Source organism: Ochotona princeps, chromosome 25 (assembly GCF_030435755.1).
Source record: "Ochotona princeps isolate mOchPri1 chromosome 25, mOchPri1.hap1, whole genome shotgun sequence".
NCBI lineage: Eukaryota > Metazoa > Chordata > Mammalia > Lagomorpha > Ochotonidae > Ochotona > Ochotona princeps.
This window is the reverse complement of record NC_080856.1, coordinates 33,346,271-33,367,387: the sequence shown is the minus strand read 5'-3', so window position 1 is coordinate 33,367,387 and position 21,117 is coordinate 33,346,271. Positions and strand designations below refer to the sequence as shown.

The following is a 21,117-nucleotide window of genomic DNA, read 5'->3' as shown; positions in this document are numbered from 1 at the left end:
CAGTACTCCCACCCTACACTGTTATTGTAACTGGTCAGTAGGCATGCTTATCTCGCTAGACACTCTAATCAAGTCACCAGTTACATTCTGTAAGCAGGGTTGGAAGCTTAGTGCTTTAGCCCATTTGCTGGCAGACCAAGATAAGCTAGCACCTGGGCTGGAATCTATACATTTGGGCATGATCATTATGTGTGACTGGTAAACAGGATGAAGGTTGCACTTAACTACTTTGAGTTGCTTATCAGGGAAATTCTAGCACAGCTTTGCCTCGGGGACAGAGAAATTGGGATACAGCCTACTACTCTGGATGTATGCTGAGTGAACAGGCAAAGATGGAGTCTCTATTAGCTGAGACCACAGCCAGGACTTTACCTCAGAGACACAATGTGCCATGTGCCTATGGTGTCCCATATGAGATAAGCAGGCAGAGATGCAGGAGTGATTTCCCATACTTATTATTCAAGGAGAGACAGTGGCCAAATAGGATCTACATTTAGTCAGATATAACAGGAAAATCTTGCCTCTGGAAAAGATCCATCCTTCAAATCTGGGTGCTTATCATTACAAATTCAACGCGCATAATTTAATATCTACAGTTCCAGTATAATTCTGAAATAGGATGAGAAATTTTGCGATTATGGAAAAGATAAATGTGTAAATGACAAAGATGGAATTTGAAACAGGTGTTACATACTGAGCATTTATTATCAGCATTTAATCTGAAAACAGCATTCACATTTACTACCTCACAACAAAGGGAGATCACATACAAATTGCATCTTAATTATTTTAGCAACAAATAACCTCTCTTCTGAAATAAAATGATACTCCTCATGATTATTATTTAACAATTGCTGAGACTTTCAAAGTATGTTTCTACATCCATTGCCTTTTTACAATGTTTTACATTTGCACTCTTGCTAATGGCAGTTTTTTCATTCACCTTGGAACCTTCCACACGCCATAACAGGTTTATGGTGCCTAGTCTTTTGGTTGACATGCTGTTGTAGTTCTGAGGTCTGTGACTCTGCTAACAATTGACTTGAGAAAAATGATTTATCAGTCATTGCTGTGTGTTTGCTCATTTCTGTGAATATGCTACTTATTGAAGCATGTATGCTTTTCACTGTGCTGAAAAGGTTTGTGCATGAATTTTAACACACATGTTACACATTTCTGCTTTCTCACGTGAATTCAGATGTTTAGCAAAACTTGACAGCTTGCGACAGGATTTTCCACTCATTATATTCATGTGGTTCTTATCCTGTATGGATACTCTGACGTCGAATGAAACCTGTCTGGTAAGTAAAGGCTTGAAGATACACACAATATTCATAATGTTTCTCTCCTGTGTGGACTCTCTGATGCTTAATGAGTTGTGCCACATTAGAAAAGCCTTTTCCACACGCACTACAATCATGTTTTTTCTCCAGTGTAGATTATCTGATGTCTAATGAGGTGTGGCTACAAGGAAAGACTTTTCCACACTACATACATTCAAAAGGTTTTTCCCCTGTGTGAATTCTCTGATGAGTAATGAGGTCTGACTTACAAATAAAAGCTTTTCCACACTCACTACATTCATAAGCTTTTCCCCAGTGTGGTTTCTCTGATGTCTAATGAGGTGTGGCTTACGAATAAAAGCTTTTCCACACTCACTACATTCATGAGGTTTTTCCCCAGTGTGGATTTTCTGATGTATGATCATGCTTGACTTATGAAGAAAAGCTTTTCCACACTCACTACATTTATACTGTTTCTCTCCAGTGTGAGTTCTCTGATGAGTAATGAGGTCTGACTTACAAATAAAAGCTTTTCCACACTCACTACATTCATAAGGTTTTTCCCCAGTGTGGTTTCTCTGATGTCTAATGAGGTGTGGCTTACGAATAAAAGCTTTTCCACACTCACTACATTCATGAGGTTTTTCCCCAGTGTGGATTTTCTGATGTATGATCATGCTTGACTTATGAAGAAAAGCTTTTCCACACTCACTACATTTATACTGTTTCTCTCCAGTGTGAGTTCTCTGATGAGTAGTGAGGTTTGACTTCTGATTAAAAGCTTTTCCACATTCACTACATTCAAAAGGTTTTTCACCTGTGTGTATTCTTTGATGTGATCTAATGCTTGACTTATGAACAAAAGCTTTTCCACACTCCCTGCATTCAAAAGGTTTTTCCCCAGTGTGGATTCTCTGATGTATGATCATGCTTGACTTATGAAGAAAAGATTTTCCACACTCACTACATTCATAAGGTTTTTCCCCAGTGTGGATTCTCTGATGAGTAATGAGCTGTGAATTACAAATAAAAGCTTTTCTACACTCGCTACATTCATAAGGTTTTTCCCTTGTGTGGATTCTCTGATGTATGGTCATGCTTGACTTACGAATAAAAGCTTTTCCACACTCACTACATTCATAAGGTTTTTCCCCAGTGTGGATTGTCTGGTGGCTAATGAGGAGTGACTCATGAATAAAAGTTTTTCCACACTCACTACATTCATAAGGTTTTTCCCCAGTGTGAATTCTCTGATGAGTAATGAGCTGTGTCTTACGAATAAAAGCTTTTCCACACTCACTACATTCATAAGGCTTCTCCCCAGTGTGGATTCTCTGATGTATGGTCATGCTTGACTTACGAATAAAAGCTTTTCCACACTCACTACATCCATAAGGTTTTTCCCCAGTGTGGATTCTCTGATGTACAATTATGCTTGACTTATGAAGATAACCTTTTCCACACTCACTACATTGATAACGTTTTTCCCCAGTGTGCATTCTGTGACATGTGTTCATGTTTGACTTACGAGAAAAACCTTTTCCACACTCCCTGCATTCATCAAATTTCTCCTCTGTGTGGACCCTCTCATGTATGATTAGGCTTGACTTACAATGAAACTCTTTTCCACACTCCTTACATTGATAAGATTTTTTCTTGTGTTGAGTCTCTGTTGACCAATTAGAGATGATTGCCAGTGAAAGACTTTTGTGTGCTCATTGCATTCATACTGATTCTCTGCACTTCGAATGATCTGATCTCTAATGAGTTCTGACTTCTGGTATATGTTTTCTTTACATTCGTTGGACACATACAAATATTCTCCTGTGTCAGTTCTCTGTTTGGTGGTAAGGCAAGATTTATAGTAGCCAACATGAATTGCTTCTCCCACACTGACAGCTTGCTGATTACATGGATCTTTGGAATAAATTTGCTCACACATAAGTATTATCTTCTTCCCGCTGAAAGTTTTGTCATTTCCATTGTGTTCAAAGGACTGCTGACAAATCTGGATCTTGTCAAACTGACTGAAAATTTCATCACTCTCAAGGTTGTTCTCCAGGACATTAGAGGCAGGCCTCTTTTGAAATGGTATTTCATCAGGCTTCCTGTGGGAAAAGCAATTTAAAAGAAACTATGATATCATTTTCTCTGCATTGAAAAATCACCAGATCTTTGAGCCCCTCCAGGGAGTTGTTTCCCCCTTGCCTCTTCCAAGTTCAACTGGTAAATTAACTGTAAAAATTTGGTCTACATCTGGTTTTCATTATCTTTTAATACACTATGTTAAGGGAAAGAATCACTGAGCTTTCCTGGTAACATTTGGTTCAGTGGAAAATATGGGACTTGAGAAAGAATTTTGGCTCTTTTACAAGAATTATGAGGCTAAACAGAGCAAAGGGAAGACTCCACAAGTTTTGTACTAAACCTCTGGAAATGATCCTTGGCACTTCATGCCTCTGCACAAAGAGGAATACAACCACACACCCACATAATCCCCAGCCACTGCCTAGCTCCAGCTCAACCTCCAGATGCATTGTAGTTGGATAGGCTTCAGCAAACAGCAACATGAAGTGGAATTGGGGTAAGACTAGAATGAGCCAGGCTGCAATATATGCTGGTGGAAAATGAGTGGAGACAAGGAGCTCAGGAGGATGATGGTGGTGGACACATGATCCCTGGGTGCAGGAGATCCAGTGGGGACCTCATAGCCTTGTCTGGACCCTTTGGCACAGCTGTGTGATGAGCCCCAGTGGCTGTATGTGTGGCGGTTTATGTTGCTTGGTGTGTGTCCTTGGCTGGCCAGTGCAATGGGTTCTGGGTCTGTGAGTTCTGGGAGTAGAGGGTGTGGCAGGCCTCAGGTCACCTGGCTTGGATACTTTACATGCCAGCATGGTGCTAGGTGCTAGCTCAGTGAGCGCTGAGGGTGGGGCTCCACTGGGGCAGGATTGACTGGCTCAAGGTCTTGGTGCACTTGCAAGAACTGGTAATCCTCAGTTGAAAAGGAGTATTGGACAACTGGCACAGCTCCATCTGGAGATGGAAGCCCACTGAGGCCTGGAAAGCACATCTGGACCATCCAAGAGAAAGGAGAGGGAAGAGATTGAATAACTACCCCAGCCATATGATGACATCAAATATCTGGGAGAAAGGAGACACTAAGGTCAACCATGTCAGCCAATGAACATTGAAAAGGTTCCCTCTTGCTTGAATTGTTGAGATGGACATCATCTCAGAAGTATAAGTATCACCTGGACAGAAACCTTGGAGGGTGTGCCACATTGACATCCTGGTTTGGTATCAGGGGTCCAGTGCCAATCCTTAACTACTAGGATGGTTGGGAGGCTTGGTATAGCCCCTCTGAATATCATTTAACCCTGATCCAAAACAGGAAGGAAAAATAGAAAATTTGGAAATGATCACACCAATTTCTCCATAATTCTCTAAATGCATGCACACACACACACATTGAGTGCAATTAAATAACACACACACACACACACAGAGAAACCCAACTCATGAAAAAAAAATGATTAGGTCGCACACTCTCAGTCCCACCCACCTCTTGATGTTGGAGGTGGGTAGAGCCTAGGCCTGCCTTGTTCCGAAGGTATCCACTCCCAGTGTACTCAGCAGGAAGGGCAAAGCCTCTTGAGTCCAGGCAGGCCAAGGCCCAGCTCATCAAATGGTCATAGTGGCTGAACCTAGGATCACAAGCATGGACTCCAATCTGGCTCGGGTCCTCCCAGGAACAGCAAGTGTACGTGAGAATAGAGAAAATACGTAGATTTCTACTAAATACCAGTTGCTCACATTCAGGATGTGGATACAGAAACTGGATCTCAAAGTCATTTTTTAAATCTATCTTTTTTGAGACAGAGAAGTCTTATTTGCAAAGTGATCATGTGAGCAGGGCAAGAGGAGGAAAGAGGAAAGCACTTCTCAAGAGAAAACTAGGTGGTGGTGTGCTTCTTAAAATTGGAGACACCATTTAGTAACTTGAATGTTGTCCCAACCATTGGTTGCTGAAGCAGGATGTATAACTGGAAAAAAGGACCCACTCCTCTGTTTTCTTCCAGTTCCTGTGAATCCCATCCTTCTACCCTATTCCACACTTCTACATTTCTATACTAGTTAAAGAAAATAATCACTGAGTTTTTCTGGTAACATTTGGTTCTGTACACAACATAGGACTTTAAAAAGACTTCTGGCTCTTATACAAGAGCTGTATGGCTGGACTTAGCAAAGAGAAGAGTCCACAAGGTTTGTAGTAAGCTTGTGGAAATGACACTTGGCATCCCGTGCCTCTGCACAAACATAAACACATCCAACCACACACGTAATCCCCAGTCACTGCTTACCTCCAGCTAATCCTCCAGATTGATTGTGCTTTTAGGAGATAGGTGGTGGAGATAGGAAGTATGAAAGGTTAGGACTTTAAAGTCTCTAATCACCAACTGCCTTTTTCACATTTGCTATCATGTCAATTTTCATTTTAGAAGCAAATCTCTGGGTCTTCATATTTTAAAAACTGTTGGATTGACAGTATCCAGAAGAGGCCAATTTTCTTCATGACTTGATACTCTCTAAATGGATCCTAAATCCCAACTACCTGACATGGGACTAAAACTCTGGCCTCCTTTTTCTTTTTTATGTTTTTTTAATTCATTGTATTATGTGACATATTTTCATAGGTACTGGAATTCTCCCCACCCCTCCTCAAACCCTGCCCCAATGGTGGATTCCTCCACCATGGGATTAAGGGGCTGATCCCCTCACTGGACAGCTACTCCCAATGGAGAGCGTGGGCTGGGATGGGGACAGACCAGACTAAGCAAGGCTGCAACACCTGTGCGCTGCATGTGGACTAGAATAGGGAAAAGCCAGCTGGGCTGATTATTCCTGCAGGTGCAAGCATAAATTAGAGTGGGTGAGGGTTGTTTGGGCTTGGCTGCAGCATCAGCTGGCACTGGGGACTAATTCTGTCAAGTCAAATCACAGAACCACCCAAAGAGTGCATAAACCGGGATTGAGAGAGACCTGGGAGGGAAATATTGGGTTCCCCATTCTTGGGTCACTACTCCCGTGGGAGGCCATGGAAACTAGGACGGGGGCTGAGGTGTCTACAGAGAGGCACTCAACAACATCCTTGAGGGCTGGATGGCTGAGTTGGTTAGATGGAACTAAGCTTTAATACCCATTGATAAGTACAAGAGCCAAATGGGATGGGGACAGACTGGTCTACTGCTACACATACTGGCAAATCAGGGTAGGGGGCAGGCCAGGTGAGCGTTATTGTGGGTCGCCCTGTCTAGGCTGCAGCTCCCACTGGTTGATGTAAGGGCCGAGCATGTGCTGGGCAGAACCAGACTGGACTGCAACACCCACTGGTTCCAGTGGAAGTCGGGACTGAAAACAGAACCAACCCAGCAATTGCAACTACGAGCTGATTGGAGTGATGGACTGTGCCGGGCCCTGTGCGTGCTAGAACAAAGAAGAATCTGGTCTGGGAATACCTCAAAGTTTCTTTGGAGAGCTCCCCAATCACACTACTGGACTCAAAACTCTAACCAGAAAAGACAGAAGACAGAACATCTCAGTTATATGTTGGCAGTGAAATATGGGGCAAATGGAGACTTTATGATGGACCCTATCAATCAGTGGATGACCTCATTGAGCAAAACTGGCAGCGATTCATAACTGGAGAACTATTAAAACCACTTGAGCAAATATCTCAGAACATGCCCCACATCCGGGACTTGAGGTGGTCAGAAAATCCGGTGGGGCTTCTCCCTCAATATCCCCCTTTACCTCAGATGCATGATGGAAACAATATGGACATAATAGTATTACCCACAAAAATAAAAAAATCAATGTGAGCTTGGAAGATGATGTTTGTGATAACGTCTTACCAAAAGGCCTTTTACTATTTCTGCTCTCTTGGCTGCCCCACTCATCATATGAAAATTGAGGGTGTTAGGTCCCTACATGTAGCAGGAACCTATGCTTAGTGTTGTCCTCCCACATTGACCATATCATAGTCAAGGATGTGAATTCCCTAGATGCAGTGGAAATCTATTCTTTCCCTCTTTCACTAATCTTTATGTCCCTCCTTCTCTGATATACTTCCTCCCTTAACTGATTCAAGACTAAGTTGTAGAATCAGGAATGTAATAGGAATGTGTAATAGATTGACATGTACCATCTATTGAGAACTTCTTGACCACAGGATTGGGTCGGCTGGTATCCTGCCTCAAGGGGAAACAATTGGCAGAACTATCCTTAGGAATGCCCCTTTTACCAGGTGTGAAAAGAATTGGTGAAGGCTTCTGTATAAAATAAAGAGGACAGTTTTTAAAATTGTCTGTTATGATCCTGAAGCTGCAGGGGTCCGTTTATTTTCTATGCCTACTCCAAGCACTCTTCTCAAGTTCTGAGCTTCACATGAGCTGGACTCTGGCAACGGGCAGAAAACTGAATGTTAAGTGGGGCTGCCAGGGCACAAACAAGTGTCCATATATGTCCCAGTGCATGCAAGGTGAGGGACAGCCAATAGGCTACCATGCCGTGCCCTTGGGTTTCATCTATAGAAATGACTTATGTGGGCCTTTGGATGACCCTCTGTACATTTCATACATGAGTTCAGAAAAAGCCAGTTTCTCCAACTTTGTCACTCATGTGGTTGCCTAACTCTGAGAGCTGAACAGCCATAGAATGGTTGGTGTAGATTTGAAGCTGTGAAGTAGCAGCTATTTCCTTGCTGGTTGAGAGACAACCAATACAATGGGAAGTGTCTTACTCACAGGTTCCTGTCCAGACAAGGAATGCTCAGGGCACACTTAGAAATCTAAGACCCCCAAACTGAGCCATATATGAGCTATATGTGGGTATTGACGAGCCATGGCTGGGCTGAAACTTCCAACAGCAGGAACAAGTATGTGTTGAAGACCAGTTAAGAAAGGCCGCTGCTCCTGCTGGGGCAAGAGATTAAATGAGCGGTGCTGGCCCATGGACCTGCTGGTATGCATGAAACCTGACACCAGAGGGGTCTGATGGAGGAACCTGAACAGTTCCTCTGACAGGACACTGACTTTACATATAAACACAGGAAGCATGGAAGTAAACAACACAGAGGGGCTATGGGAAGTGTCCCACTTACATACATTTCGCTCGGGTTGGGGCGGACCAGGCTGACAGCTCGCGTCATCTACTGGCAAGTCTGAGTGCTGAAGCTGGGTGGGGGTCTGGCCAGGTTCGGTTGTGATAGAAATAGTACACAACACAAAATGCCAGGGTGAGGCTGCCTGTGCCTGTTAGGAACGCAGCACCCAACCAGCACACCTCCCACTGGTTTAGGTGAGAGCCGAGTGTGTGATGGGCAGAACCAGGATGGACTGCAATACTCATTGGTTCCAGTGGAGGTTGGGGCTGGAATAGAACCAGCCCAGCAGTTGCAACCACCAGCTGATCGGGGTTATGGACTATGGCAGGCACTGTGCTTACTAGCACATGTAGGAACCTGGTCTGGGAACACCTCAAACTTTCTTTGGGGAATCCCTTCATCAAAATGGAGGAATTAGCACATTAATCAAGAAAAGATGGAAGATGTAGTAGATCAATCAACCACCTTAGCTATATGTTGGCAGTGAAATACTGGAAAAGGGGAGACTCTATGATGGACTATGTCAATCAGTGGATTCTACACCAGCCTCATTGTACCTGGATTGTGGATGATGGTAGGTTGGAGCTTCTAATTGAACAGGTTGACGCTCTGCTGGCTCTGCCTTCGGACCAGAGAGGGCCTCCCTAAGACCCTTCTAAAAAATTTTGCTGTCTCCATTCAAGAGGCACACCATCTCCTGGCTCTCTCCCAAGAAATGCTATTTGATTCCCTCTGCTTTTTACATTCACCTGGTCACTTTGCAAATAAAGCTTCTGTCTCCAAATGAAAAAAAAAAAAAGTAGAAAGAAAGGAAGAAATCCTATTTATCAAGTCTCATTTTTATACAATTTCCCTTTCATATTGTGCTGCAATTATGGCCAGAGCTAATGCTAAGCATCTTTGTGGCAATACAGCTCTCTTTTCAGTTATTCTATAAGTTTTGTAATTAAAACTTGCCTGAAGATTATTTCTTGACCTTTCTGATTAGCTCCAAACAGCTCATTCTTTCCATGGGGATCTGAAATAAGGAAAAGAGTAACCATATCTATGAATCACATCTAAATGTTTTCAAATGCTCACATGAAGCCAATGAGATTTGTTGCCAATCTATACACAGCACATTTTAATATTAGTGAAATGTGGACATTTATGAGCATTTTTCAATAGGCATTACATCTCATCTATTAATGCCTTAACACAATACCTATATTTCTAAAATAAAATCTTCAATTATTTGAGATTGAGTATTTAACTTAAAGTGGGAAATGACAGAAAATATGGTATAAAAATTCAAAATAAGGCTTGGGGTACCTTACATCCCATCTCATCACTAGTTTGTCTTTTCCTGGCTACTCTGCTTCAAAAACAACTTCCTGAAAATGTATCTTGGGAAGTGGCAGATGTGATTCAAGTGTTTGTGATCATGAAAAGACCCATATATAGTTCCAAATTTATGGTGACTGGGAAATTTCTAGAATAAACCTATACATGGAAACTAGAGAATAACCGTGTCTCACCAGCCGTCCTTCTGGAAGAAACTTAGAGTAAAAATCAAATATAATTCCAGTCAACATTTACTGAGCTATGTATCAATTGTCCTGCCAATTATGTGCTGACCTACCTGCAAGTCTCTGCTTGACAGATTTCTCCACTGTCCATGGTGCTGATCCTTGCTCCAACTTGAAGATCACATCAGGCTTTGTCATGGAGTACCCTGTTCATGGAGAATGATGCAGATTTTACGAAATCACCATTAGTCCTACCAATTACTACACCTTATAAACTCTTCTTTCATTAGCAAACTATACAGAAGTGTTCTTCATAGGCATGACAGAGTTTCACTCACCCAATGACAGCAGATTGTTATAGGTCTCAAGCATCACCTCCCTGTACAGGGTCCTCTGCGTATTGTCCATTGTCTGCCATTCTTCCTGGGTAAAGTCCACAGCCACATCTTCAAATGACACCAACACCTGTAACAGCACATGTCTCCTCAGTTCTGCATTATTAAATAGAAACAGTGACCGTGCATTCTTTGTATACTAAATTTGCAACATCTATGGACGCAGTTTAATTTATAATTTATACAGCATCATAGAATAACAGTTAAATGAAAATATCTTGTGCTGTATTACTTTTGCAATTCTAATATTACAACAGAATATTCCTTATTCTATTAAAGGTTGTGTTCTCTAAAGATTCTCATTCTAACGAACTGTTGAAGGCATTGTTAGAATAGCTCTCCAAGTGGAAGATATCACTCTGTTATTGCCACTCTGATTTTCAAATAAATTAACATAAGCAATCATATTGACACTGAGCCAAAATATTAACTCAGCGTTTATGATACTAAGCTGAGTTTAATTCTTCTGTGTGTGTTCAATTTGCATCTTCTAGGAATGCAGCTTAATTTACAATCTATATGGCAAATAAGGTAAAAGCAAAATAAAACATTTTGTCCCGTATTACGTTTGCAATTCTAAAGCTACAATTCCATTATTATCCTGTATCAGATTGTTTTCTATAATGAGCATAAAATGAGTTCATTGTGCAATCTTTAGATACACATGAGCTAAATAACATGCTAGATTAGGTAATTAAGATAAATGCTTAATATTGCACAAGATAATGAGATTGTTGAATAGCTTACTAATGATATCCTCAAACATACTGAGATACTTAAAAATATTATAAAGCGATAATAAAATTCAATTTTCTTATTTTCTTATTTTCAATTTTTCTTCTGTCAATTTGTTGGTATCAGCTAGTCATAGCCTGCCAGTTGAACAGAAGATATACATATAAGACAAATGCCATGCTGTAACAAACCTAATCATTTTTTTTTTAATGTTTTGGAAGCTCTTTAGCATTAAGTAGCTATCTGGGTTTTTCTTTTTCTTTTTTTTTTTTTTTATTATTAAACCCTTTGATATTCGGTCAAAGGATTCTTTTTTTGTGTGTAAGATTTATTTATTTTATTACATTCAGATATACAGAGTGGAGGAGAGAGAGGAAATCTTCCATCCAATGATTCACTCCCCAAGTGAGTGCAACAGCTGGTGCATGCCGAACTGAAGCTGGGAACCTGGAACCTCTTCCGAGTCTCCCACGTGGGTGCAGGGTCCCAATGCATTGGACCATCCAGCTCCCTGCTTTCCCAGGCCACAAGCAGGGAGCTGGATGGGAAGTGGAGCTACCAGGATTAGAACCGGTGCCCATATGGGATCCCAGGGTGTTCAAGGCAAGGACATTTTCTGCTAGGCCACAATGCTGGGCCCTGTGTTTTCATTTTTATTCCAGTTATTTATTTACTACTTTTAACAATAAAACAGAGTTAATGTAACTGATATATATCATTTTAACAGCATGGTACTACTTTACAATCTTCCCTTTTCCCCTGTTATTTTTTTTTTCATGTGATCACAGTTTTCTTATTTTTTTCTTAACTCATCAAATTTTAATTCAGAGGAAATTTAAGTTTTTTTTTTAAATTACATTGCATTATGTGACACAGTTTTATAGGCTCTGGGATTCACCGACGCCTCCCTATTAAAAAAAAAATCCTACCTTGTTTAGGGTTTTTAACATAAAGTGGTGTTGGATTTTGTCGAAGGCTTTTTCTGCATCTATTGATACTATTATATGATTTTTTGTTCTTCAGTTTTTGGATGTGGTGTATCACATTTATGGATTTCCACATGTTTAACCATCCCTGCATTCCCGGGATAAATCCTACTTGGTCTGGATGAATGATCTGTCTGATGCTTTTTGAATTCTAGGATTTTGTTGAGAATCTTAGCATCAATGTTCATCATGGAGATCAGTCTGTATTTTTTTCTTCTACCCGGTTTTGTGATTAAATTGATGTTGGCTTCATAGAATGAGTTTGGAAGAGTTGCTTCCTTTTCTATTATTTTGAAGAGCTTGTAGAGGATTGGAGTTAGCTCTGCTTGGAATGTTTTGAAGAATTCTGTAGTGAAGACACATGGTCCTGGGCTTTTCTTTGTTGGGAGATCTTTAATCATTGACTATTTATTTCTGATTCAGTTTTGGGTTTGTTCAGGTCTTCTGTTGCCTCAGAAGTAAATCTTGGTAAGTGGTGGAAGTCTAGAACCTTTAGATTTCCCGGTAGTTTTCTGATTTGTTGGAATACAGTTCCTTGTAGTAATTTTTAATTATTTCTTTAATGATTACAGGGTCTGTTGTTATGTTGCCTTTTTCATCTTTGATGCTGCTAATTCTCACTTTTTCTTGTTTTTTTTTTTTTTCTTTGTCAGTCAGGCCAGTGGGGAGTCTATTTTATTTATCTTCTCAAGAAACCAGCTTTTTGATTCATTGATTTTGTATATAGTTTATTTGTATTTGGTTTATCTCCTCCTTTGTTTTGATAATTTCTTGTTTCCTGTTGTTTGTGGGGTCATTTTGCTGCTGTTTTTCTATTTCCTGGAGGTGTGTGCTAAATTCTTGTATTTGGTGCCTTTCTTGGGCCTTGAGATACGCACCAATTGCAATGAGCTTACCACATAATCTGCGTTAGTGGTGTCCCACAAGTTTTGGAATGTTGTATCTGAGTTTTCATTGGTCTTCATAAATTTTTTTTATCTCATCTTTAATTTCTTCTCTAACTCATTGTTTGTTTAATTGCACATTGCTCAGCCTCCAAGAGTTTATATATTTCCTGGGGCATTTTGAATTGTTAATTTCCAATTTCATTCCGTGGTGGCCTGAAAAGGTGTATGGTATTATTCCGGTTTTTTTGAAGTTAGTTATACTTGCTTTGTTTCCTATCATGTGGTCTATCCTGGAGAAGGTTCCATGCACTGCTGAAAAAAAGTGTATAACCTGCGGCCTAGGAATGAAAGGTTCTATAAATGTCTACTAAGTCCAGTTGTTCCATTGTTTGTGTGAGCTCTGTAGTTTCTCTCTTGAGCTTTGGTCTTATTGATCTGTCTATTGGTGTTAACAGGTGTTCACATATGGCAGGATTATTGTACATTCATCTGTATCTCCCTATAAGTCTATAAGTAATTGCTTCACGTAGCTGGGTGCATCTGAATTTGGGGCATAGATGTAAAGGATGGTAATCACTTCCTCATGGATCATTCCTTTCCACAATATAAAATGCACTTCCATGTCCTTTTGATGTAGTCACATTGAAGCTTATATCATCTGAAATTGGGACCACTACACCATCTTTTATTTCTCATCCACTGCGTGAAATATGTTTTTCTATCCCTTCAGTTTCAGTTTCTTACAATATTTTCTGGTTAGATGTGTCTCTTGTAGGCAACAGACACTTGGGTCCTTTTGTTGATCCAATCTATTAATCTATGTCTTTTGACTGATTAATTTAGGCCACTTATGTTAAGAGTTGATACTGATTTATTGCTAATTTGTACTGCCATGTGCGTGTGTTTTTGTGGGTGTTGGTGTCTAATTGTCTTTGCTTAAATGGACTTTAGTGGCAAGGTCTTCCCATTTGCCATACTTGCTTATGGTTTGTTTCTTTGTTTTTTTGGGATACGCACATTTCTAAGGAGATTTTGTAAGACTGTTTTTGTGCTGGCATATTCTTCTAATTTCTCCTTGCTAGGGAAATATCTAATTTCATCCTCAAATATAAATGAGATCTTTGCTGGGTACATTATTTTTAGTTGACAGTTGTTCTGTCGCAGGATTTGAAACACTTTATTCCATTCTCTTTTTTTTTCAAGTGTTTGATCTGAGAAGTCAGCAGTGATCCTGATTTGCCTACCCATAATGTACTACTTTCAGAGTGAAAGTAGATGGAAAATCTTTGTATCCCCTTCTTTCTGTATATCTGCCTCTCAAAAATATACATATATGTGAATTTCCTATGTTTATTGCCAATGATGTTTACATATGTGATCAGGGTGGGAAGGTTCAAGGGTTAGGAAAGTTGACGTGATCATTGCTTCCAAGTTTTCTATTTCTTGTTCCTGTGGAACTGGATCATATTCTGGTTGTTCATTTCCCATCCAGCTCCCTGCTTGTGGCCTCAGAAAGCATCAGACAAGGAGGCTCAAAGCCACGGGACCCTACACCAGAGTGGGAAACCTGGAAGAAATTCCTGGCTTAAGATCAGCTCAGCTCTGGCAGCTCCGGCCATTGCAGCCACTTTGGGATTATACTAGTGGATGCAAGATCTGTCTCTCTTTCATGTAAATCTGAGTTCCCAATCAAAATAAATAACAAAACACATTTAGCAAATTGTACCTTAACAATGGCATTATACTTTTATTTGTAGTCATCAAGATTTCACTCCTCTTCACACATTACAGCACATTCAGTGTGGACTGTGTTCAAGAATTGTTAGATCAATAGTAAATATAGTTACGACACTAAAAACATTATTAAGCTCAATGCATGGTAAAGTTATAGGACAATCTTCCTTTAATTTGTGCATCAGTCACAAATTAAATAAACATGTATTACAGTATAAGTATGACTGTCAACTCAAATGCTACCTGATGGGGACGACTAACAGCCTGCCTGCCTATGACCTGAGGCATGGCTTAGAGCCATGTTTGCAGTACTTGACCTGTGACATGCTTGGAGGTTCTAAAGGGACAGACATGACTTCTAGTCAATTACAGTGTCATTGTTGTGTGGGATGGCTGTCCGACAATGCCCTTTTGCTATCTCTTTTCCTAGTGAGTTGTGCTCACCTTAAAATAAATGGACATGCTACCTCAGACTATCCCCGGTGGTTCTTGCAGCCCAAGAGCACTGACACCTCATCCCCTTGGTGGTTTCGGGCATGTTGGCAGGAAAATCCCCGAGACTCAAAAGCAATAAAAACAGATACCAAAATGAACAAAGAACTAGAAATATTTCTACAAAGAAGATGATCAAAAGGCTAATTAATTCACACAAAAAGATTTTCAGCATGATTGATCATTAAGTGAATGAAAATAGCAACCACAATGATATGCCGCTTTATATCCATTGCAATGTCCTTCATTAAAACAATCCAAGCAAGGATGGCTCAAGCTACCTTCAGGCAGCCAGGTGCTGTTCTGTCCTTCTACCAACCAGACGAAAGCGGCCATTGGGGCTAGGGTTCTCTTTGCGCACATGCCAAGGCCAGGATGGCTCAAGCTGCCTTTAAGCAACCAGACCATGCTGTGCCCTCACCTCAGCCAATATTGGCCAGTGTGGTCCATATCCAGTTTGGCACTTAGCCCAGGCCAGAATGGCTCAAGCTGCCTTCAAGTAGCCAGGCTGGGTTATGCCTTTTCCACCACCAGCCAAGAGGTGACACTGGGTACAAGCTCACATTTACGCTCTCAGCAAAGGCCAGGATGTCTGAAGCTGCATTCAAGCAGCTAGGCTGGGATGCTTGATTCCAGGAGCAGGAATTGTGGATTGCTCAGGAGAAGGAGTAAGGGGATGTGTGGGAGGCAGGACCACTGAAGGAGTATGTTGCAGCCGAGAATGACTTCTGAAGGACTTCTACTGACAAAAGCCACTTTGCTTGCAGGTAAATGAGGGGGCTAACACCTAGTGGTTTGGAAGCTATAACTGAGGACATTTCTGGGTCAGACGAGTACACATGCCCACATGGGAGACCTTAACTGGGATGGTTAACATGGACTACCACCACCCACCAGTGCACACTTAGGGTAAGTCTGGGGGCCTGTCTGGCAGGGAAAGATTACATTACTGCCAATGAGTTTCATTGAAGGGGCAGGTAATGTTAAGTTGGGCCATGATACCAACAGGCATGCATAAGAACTAGGTCTGGGGGTAGATCCTGTGGGGACTATGAGGGCTCAACCTGTGGAACTGCATTTCTGAAGGCTGGCTCAAGAGCTGAGAGTTGTAAAGAGCTGAGCTACAAATGACCATGGAACCCTCTGACACTCATGAATACTGGAATTGGGAACAGGGCACACTGGTCCAGGCTGCAGCACAGAGCAGTCTGCTGATTAAAACAACAAGCAAAGGAACTATGGTGGGGGGCAGACCTAGTAGGCGTTATAGGGTGTCACTTTGATTGGGATGCAGTTCCCAACTGGTGTACATGAGAGCTGAATGTGGGATGGGCTTGGGTGGTCTCCACCACAGCATCCACTGGTTTGCATAAGAGATGGGACTGGAGACAAAACTTATCCAGCAACTGCAACCACCAGTGTGTGTGCATAGGCTGATGTGGGTGACAGACTGAGCTGACCCCATACTGGCAAGTACAAACACAAGTCTATGATCACCTCAGAGAGTTTCTTCAGGGATACTGACCACTGATCCAATGGACACAGAACTCCACAAATTTAGACACATGTGGAATCTGCGCATTAACTTTGGAGTTCATGTGTCAGAACTGGGCCTAATCATTGGTTGAATGAACATGCTCAGATGCACATAGCGGATATGGCAGTCTGTTGGAGCGTGCACATGAAGGAGGGTAGAAAAGATTGGACAACTACCCCAGGCAAGCATTGATACTAAAGATCTGGCTGAATGGAAACTAGTTGGAATGTCAACCAATGGACCGTGGAAGGATTTCCTATGGAAACCACTTGAACAGAACCCTCAGAGCATGCTCCAAATCAGGGACCCTGGAAAATGAGATGGCCATTCCACAATCCAAGGTTCTATTGTGGGGATTCTGGGAGTGGCTTTTATCCTTCTCTCCACCATCCCCCAGACACAAAAAGAAAATTTGGAAACAATGATCTCATCCACTTCCCCCTAATTCTCGATCCTTCCTAGCTTCATCAGTATCCACATGTGTATGCATGCTCCCTTCTGAACTGTGTAAACATCATCAAAATAAAATTTCAAAAAAGAACCATAACAAATGAATTACTGCAGTTCAAGACACACATTCTGGAGCATATTTTTATGGCAACCAAAGCACACTCTTATTTCTAACTATACTTCCCATTGCCAATGAGAAAGAACTGACCATGATCAGAGAAATATAGAAATCAAAAGTTTTCACTTTACATGGTCAACACCTGAACAATAACAACTAAAATGTCAAATAGCTTCCTAAGCACTTATCTCCACATCTCAGAAAAATAAGAAGCCAACTCTAGGAGTAGAAAAAGGAAAAATTCAAAATACAGATTAATGAAGAAATGAATAAAAACTGTATTCAGCAATACTGAAGATAAAGGAAACATTCATTGTTCTTAAAAGGAAAACAAAATCAATAAACTTTTTGCTAGATTAATCAAAAAGTAGGTTCAAGTATATAACATCAAAAAGAAGAGGGACATATTACAATTGGTATCACAGTAGAGGAGTGGATCAGGGCTGTCTGGACAAAGTGGGTTCTGCCAGTACTTGTGAGATGAAAGTCAGAGCTGCTGCATTTTTCTTTCTTCTTTTTTATAAACATTACTCTATTGCAAAGCATGATATATAAAAGAAAAAGGAAGAGAGACAGAGAGGATGATCTTCTATCTGCTGATTCACTCCCCAAGTGGCCACAATGGACCAAGCTGAGCAGATTTGAAGCCAGGAACCCAGAGCTTCTTCGAGGTCTCCCACACAGGTGCAAGGCCCCATGTTTTGGGCCATCCTCCACTGATTTCCTATGCCACAATCAGGGAGATGGATGAGAAGTGGGGCTGCCGGGATTAGAACCAGCACCAATACAGAATCCCAACATGTGCAAGGCATGGACTTTACCCACTAGGTTATCGTGCCAGGCCCAGCTGCTTTATTTCTGATCCAGCTCCCTTCTAGTGCCTGTGTGAATGCAGAGGATGTCCCAAGTGCTTGATTCCCTGTACTGATCTGGGAGAACTGGGAAGAAGCTTCAATCTGGTCCTGCTTTAACTACCAAGGTCACTTGGAAAGGGATAAAGCAGAAGGAAGATCTCTCTAACTTTCCCTCTTTCTCTATAGTTCTGCGTTATATATCAATTAAATAATTTTTAAAAGACGTTTTTAGTATTTTATTGCAAAGTTAGATATACAGAGAGGAGAAGAGACAGTGAGGAAGATGTTCCATCCAATGATTCTTTCCCAAAGTGACAGCAATGACCAGAGCTGCGTCGGTCTGGTGCCAGGAACCAGGAATTTCCTCCAGGTCTCCCACACGGGTGCAGGTTTCCTAAGCTTTGGGCCATCCTTGACTGCTTTCTCAGGCCACAAGCAGGGAGTTTGATCAAACAATGGGCCAACAAGATTAGAATGGGTGCTCATACAAGATCCCAGTGTGTTCAAGGTGAGGACTTTCGCTGCTAGGCCAATGCATCAGGTCTAATAAAATAAGTCTTTACTAGAAAAAAAAAAAAAAAGCATGTGCAATGGGTCACTAGGGACTGTCAATAGTAGTTTTAAACAAATAAATAATTAAAAAATGCTTAATTTCTGGATACTTAACATTAGGCTGCAAACTGAATGAGAAAGACATCAAAAAACTTGACAAAACCAACAGACAGTTAACAGTGAATCAGGAATAAATCTCTTCAAACCAAAGGTCAACACTAGGTGTCTTCACTACTAGATTCTACCAAATTAACACCAAATTTTCTAGAATTACGGTGAAAAAACTAAAATGAAAAACCATTCCAAAATTACACTGAGCCGAACAATACTTGGATTCCTAAACTAGACTGAATCAGCAGTAGGAAGATCTTCAACTATGACTGATGGCTTAAAATAAGTTTAAAAAAAAGATGGAATTGCTCAGTAAAAATGCAATCTCCATTGCTGTACAATTAGTTCTGTATATACTTAATGCTTCTTCAGAAATAATTGCTCATAGTCTAGAAATCTAGCTTAAAATCATTACAATGTCATAGACCAATACACCTGATAAAACAGATGTAAAATTCTTATCATAGTGGCTGGTGGCCTTCTGGGTAACGTCCTCATCTTGCATGCGCTGGGATCCCATGTGGTCCCCAGCAGCCAGCACTTCTCCCCTTGGGGAGGAAACCCCATGAGACCTAAGATTTTTCTCTAAGTCTCTCCTCCTGTCTATATATCTGATTTTGAAATAAATAAAATCTTTAATAAAAATATATAACACATGTAAAATAAAAGAAGCATCACAATAATAAGCTCACATAAACTAGCCAAGGTGCACCTAACTAGAAAATGTAGAAAATTGGTCAACAAAGCAAAGATTTCACATAAACAGGATGAAGGACAAGCATCGTTGAAATCACCTTATAGAAAGCACTCAATGAATTTCTACATTTATTTTGTAATAACATATATGTAAGATGAGGAAATCTACAAATAAATAAACATATCCAAATATACCTCAGTTGTGGTACACAGAAATAGGCCTCAATAAACTAATATCTACAGATAACAAACCTATAGCCATCACACAACTGAATGCCAAAAAACCAAAAGCATTTCCTGTAAGATATGTAACCAAATTAGAATAACTACTTTTTATTATTATGTAATTTAATATTCACCCAAATAAAGTAGAAAAGGAAGTAATACGCACAGAAATAAAAACATACTAAATTAGTATACTAAAAAAGATACTAAACTAATTTTGATTCTAGATTTCATTTGTTTCCCCTGCTCTTATTAACAGTGAAACCTATAAATGCCAAGAGATTGCATTCAATAATTAAAAACAACAAATTCTTATTTCTTACAAAATAGATGAACATGGATGCAGTGAAATAAAACAAGGCTAATGTAGAAAAAACTAACATGTTATCATATACAAATGTTTAAAAATAGCTGCAAGCTTATAATTGTGATTTCTACGGGTTGGTCAGAGTGAAGACCAGGGCTAGGAAGGAGGTAGAAAGGTAGCAAAGAGAGACAGAAGGAACAAGATCCAGTGTTCCTTCCCAGTGCGTGGTGACTGCAGTTCACAATGATAAGGCAACAGGAACAGAGGACCCTGTGTGCTGTTAATAAATAAATAAATAAATAAATAAATAACAAACATGGAAAGCCTGGGCACCTGCATTACTCAGTCAATGCTATACATATACTTAAATACAATAATGCACCCAGTGATAATATTCAAGTACATATTGATCAAAATTCACTAGATTTTTCTAAAAACCACAATCATCCCTTCGCACTAAAATTATCTATTTAGAAGATATTAAACACCCCAGCTCTAGGCAGCTGCCTCGTTTGCATTGTACCTAAGTAAGTGTTACACAGGTGGGAGAAAAGTAGCTAAGAGCTGGTAGGCATCCTGGGCCTGGCTAATGTCAAATATGTGTTAACAATACCAGTGTGTCAGCATAGTTGCATATTCTTTTTCTTCTTCTTCTTCTTCTTTTTTTTTTTTTTTAAGATATGTGGGAATAACCTTGGGCTGTGTTAAGGGAGCTGCCAATAGCATGGTAGCTGCTGGGGATACCTGAGTCAGCTCACACTCAATACTTGCAGCATTAGCAACAGCCATTGATGCCAAGTGCTGCGTCAATTCTGGGATTGCGGGCAGCCAGAGCACCAACTGGCACCAGGCTTCACCTGCTGGCTTCACCCAGAGGCGAGGTTTAAAGTCTTGGGGTGTGGAATTGTTACCTAGGGTCATTCATGGATAAGGCCACTGTACGTGTAGGTAAGAAATGAATTCTGAGGGATTCCCAGTGACAGGGCCACTGCACTTGCAGGAAAATGAGGGGACTGAGACATGGTGGTTTGGAGGGGAGAGACCAGAAGCACTGTATGGGTCAGACTGATACACCAGCCCAAATG

General features: G+C 40.7%; 2 protein-coding genes across 2 annotated transcripts in view; one reads left to right on the top strand and one right to left on the bottom strand.

Moving 5' to 3' along the window:
* LOC118760750 (zinc finger protein 585A-like) overlaps positions 1-8,490 on the bottom strand; it is a 215,250-nt gene extending 206,760 nt beyond the window's left edge. Inside the window, 6 exon segments of the mRNA XM_058681256.1 lie at positions 1,337-1,410; positions 1,492-1,588; positions 1,591-2,940; positions 2,943-3,060; positions 3,181-3,391; positions 8,447-8,490. Of these exon segments, the coding sequence (XP_058537239.1) occupies positions 1,337-1,410; positions 1,492-1,588; positions 1,591-2,940; positions 2,943-3,060; positions 3,181-3,391; positions 8,447-8,490 (1,894 nt within the window).
* The window catches only part of LOC131483359 (zinc finger protein 585B-like), a 759,159-nt gene that overhangs the window by 363,470 nt on the left and 374,572 nt on the right, over positions 1-21,117 (top strand). The window lies entirely within an intron of this gene.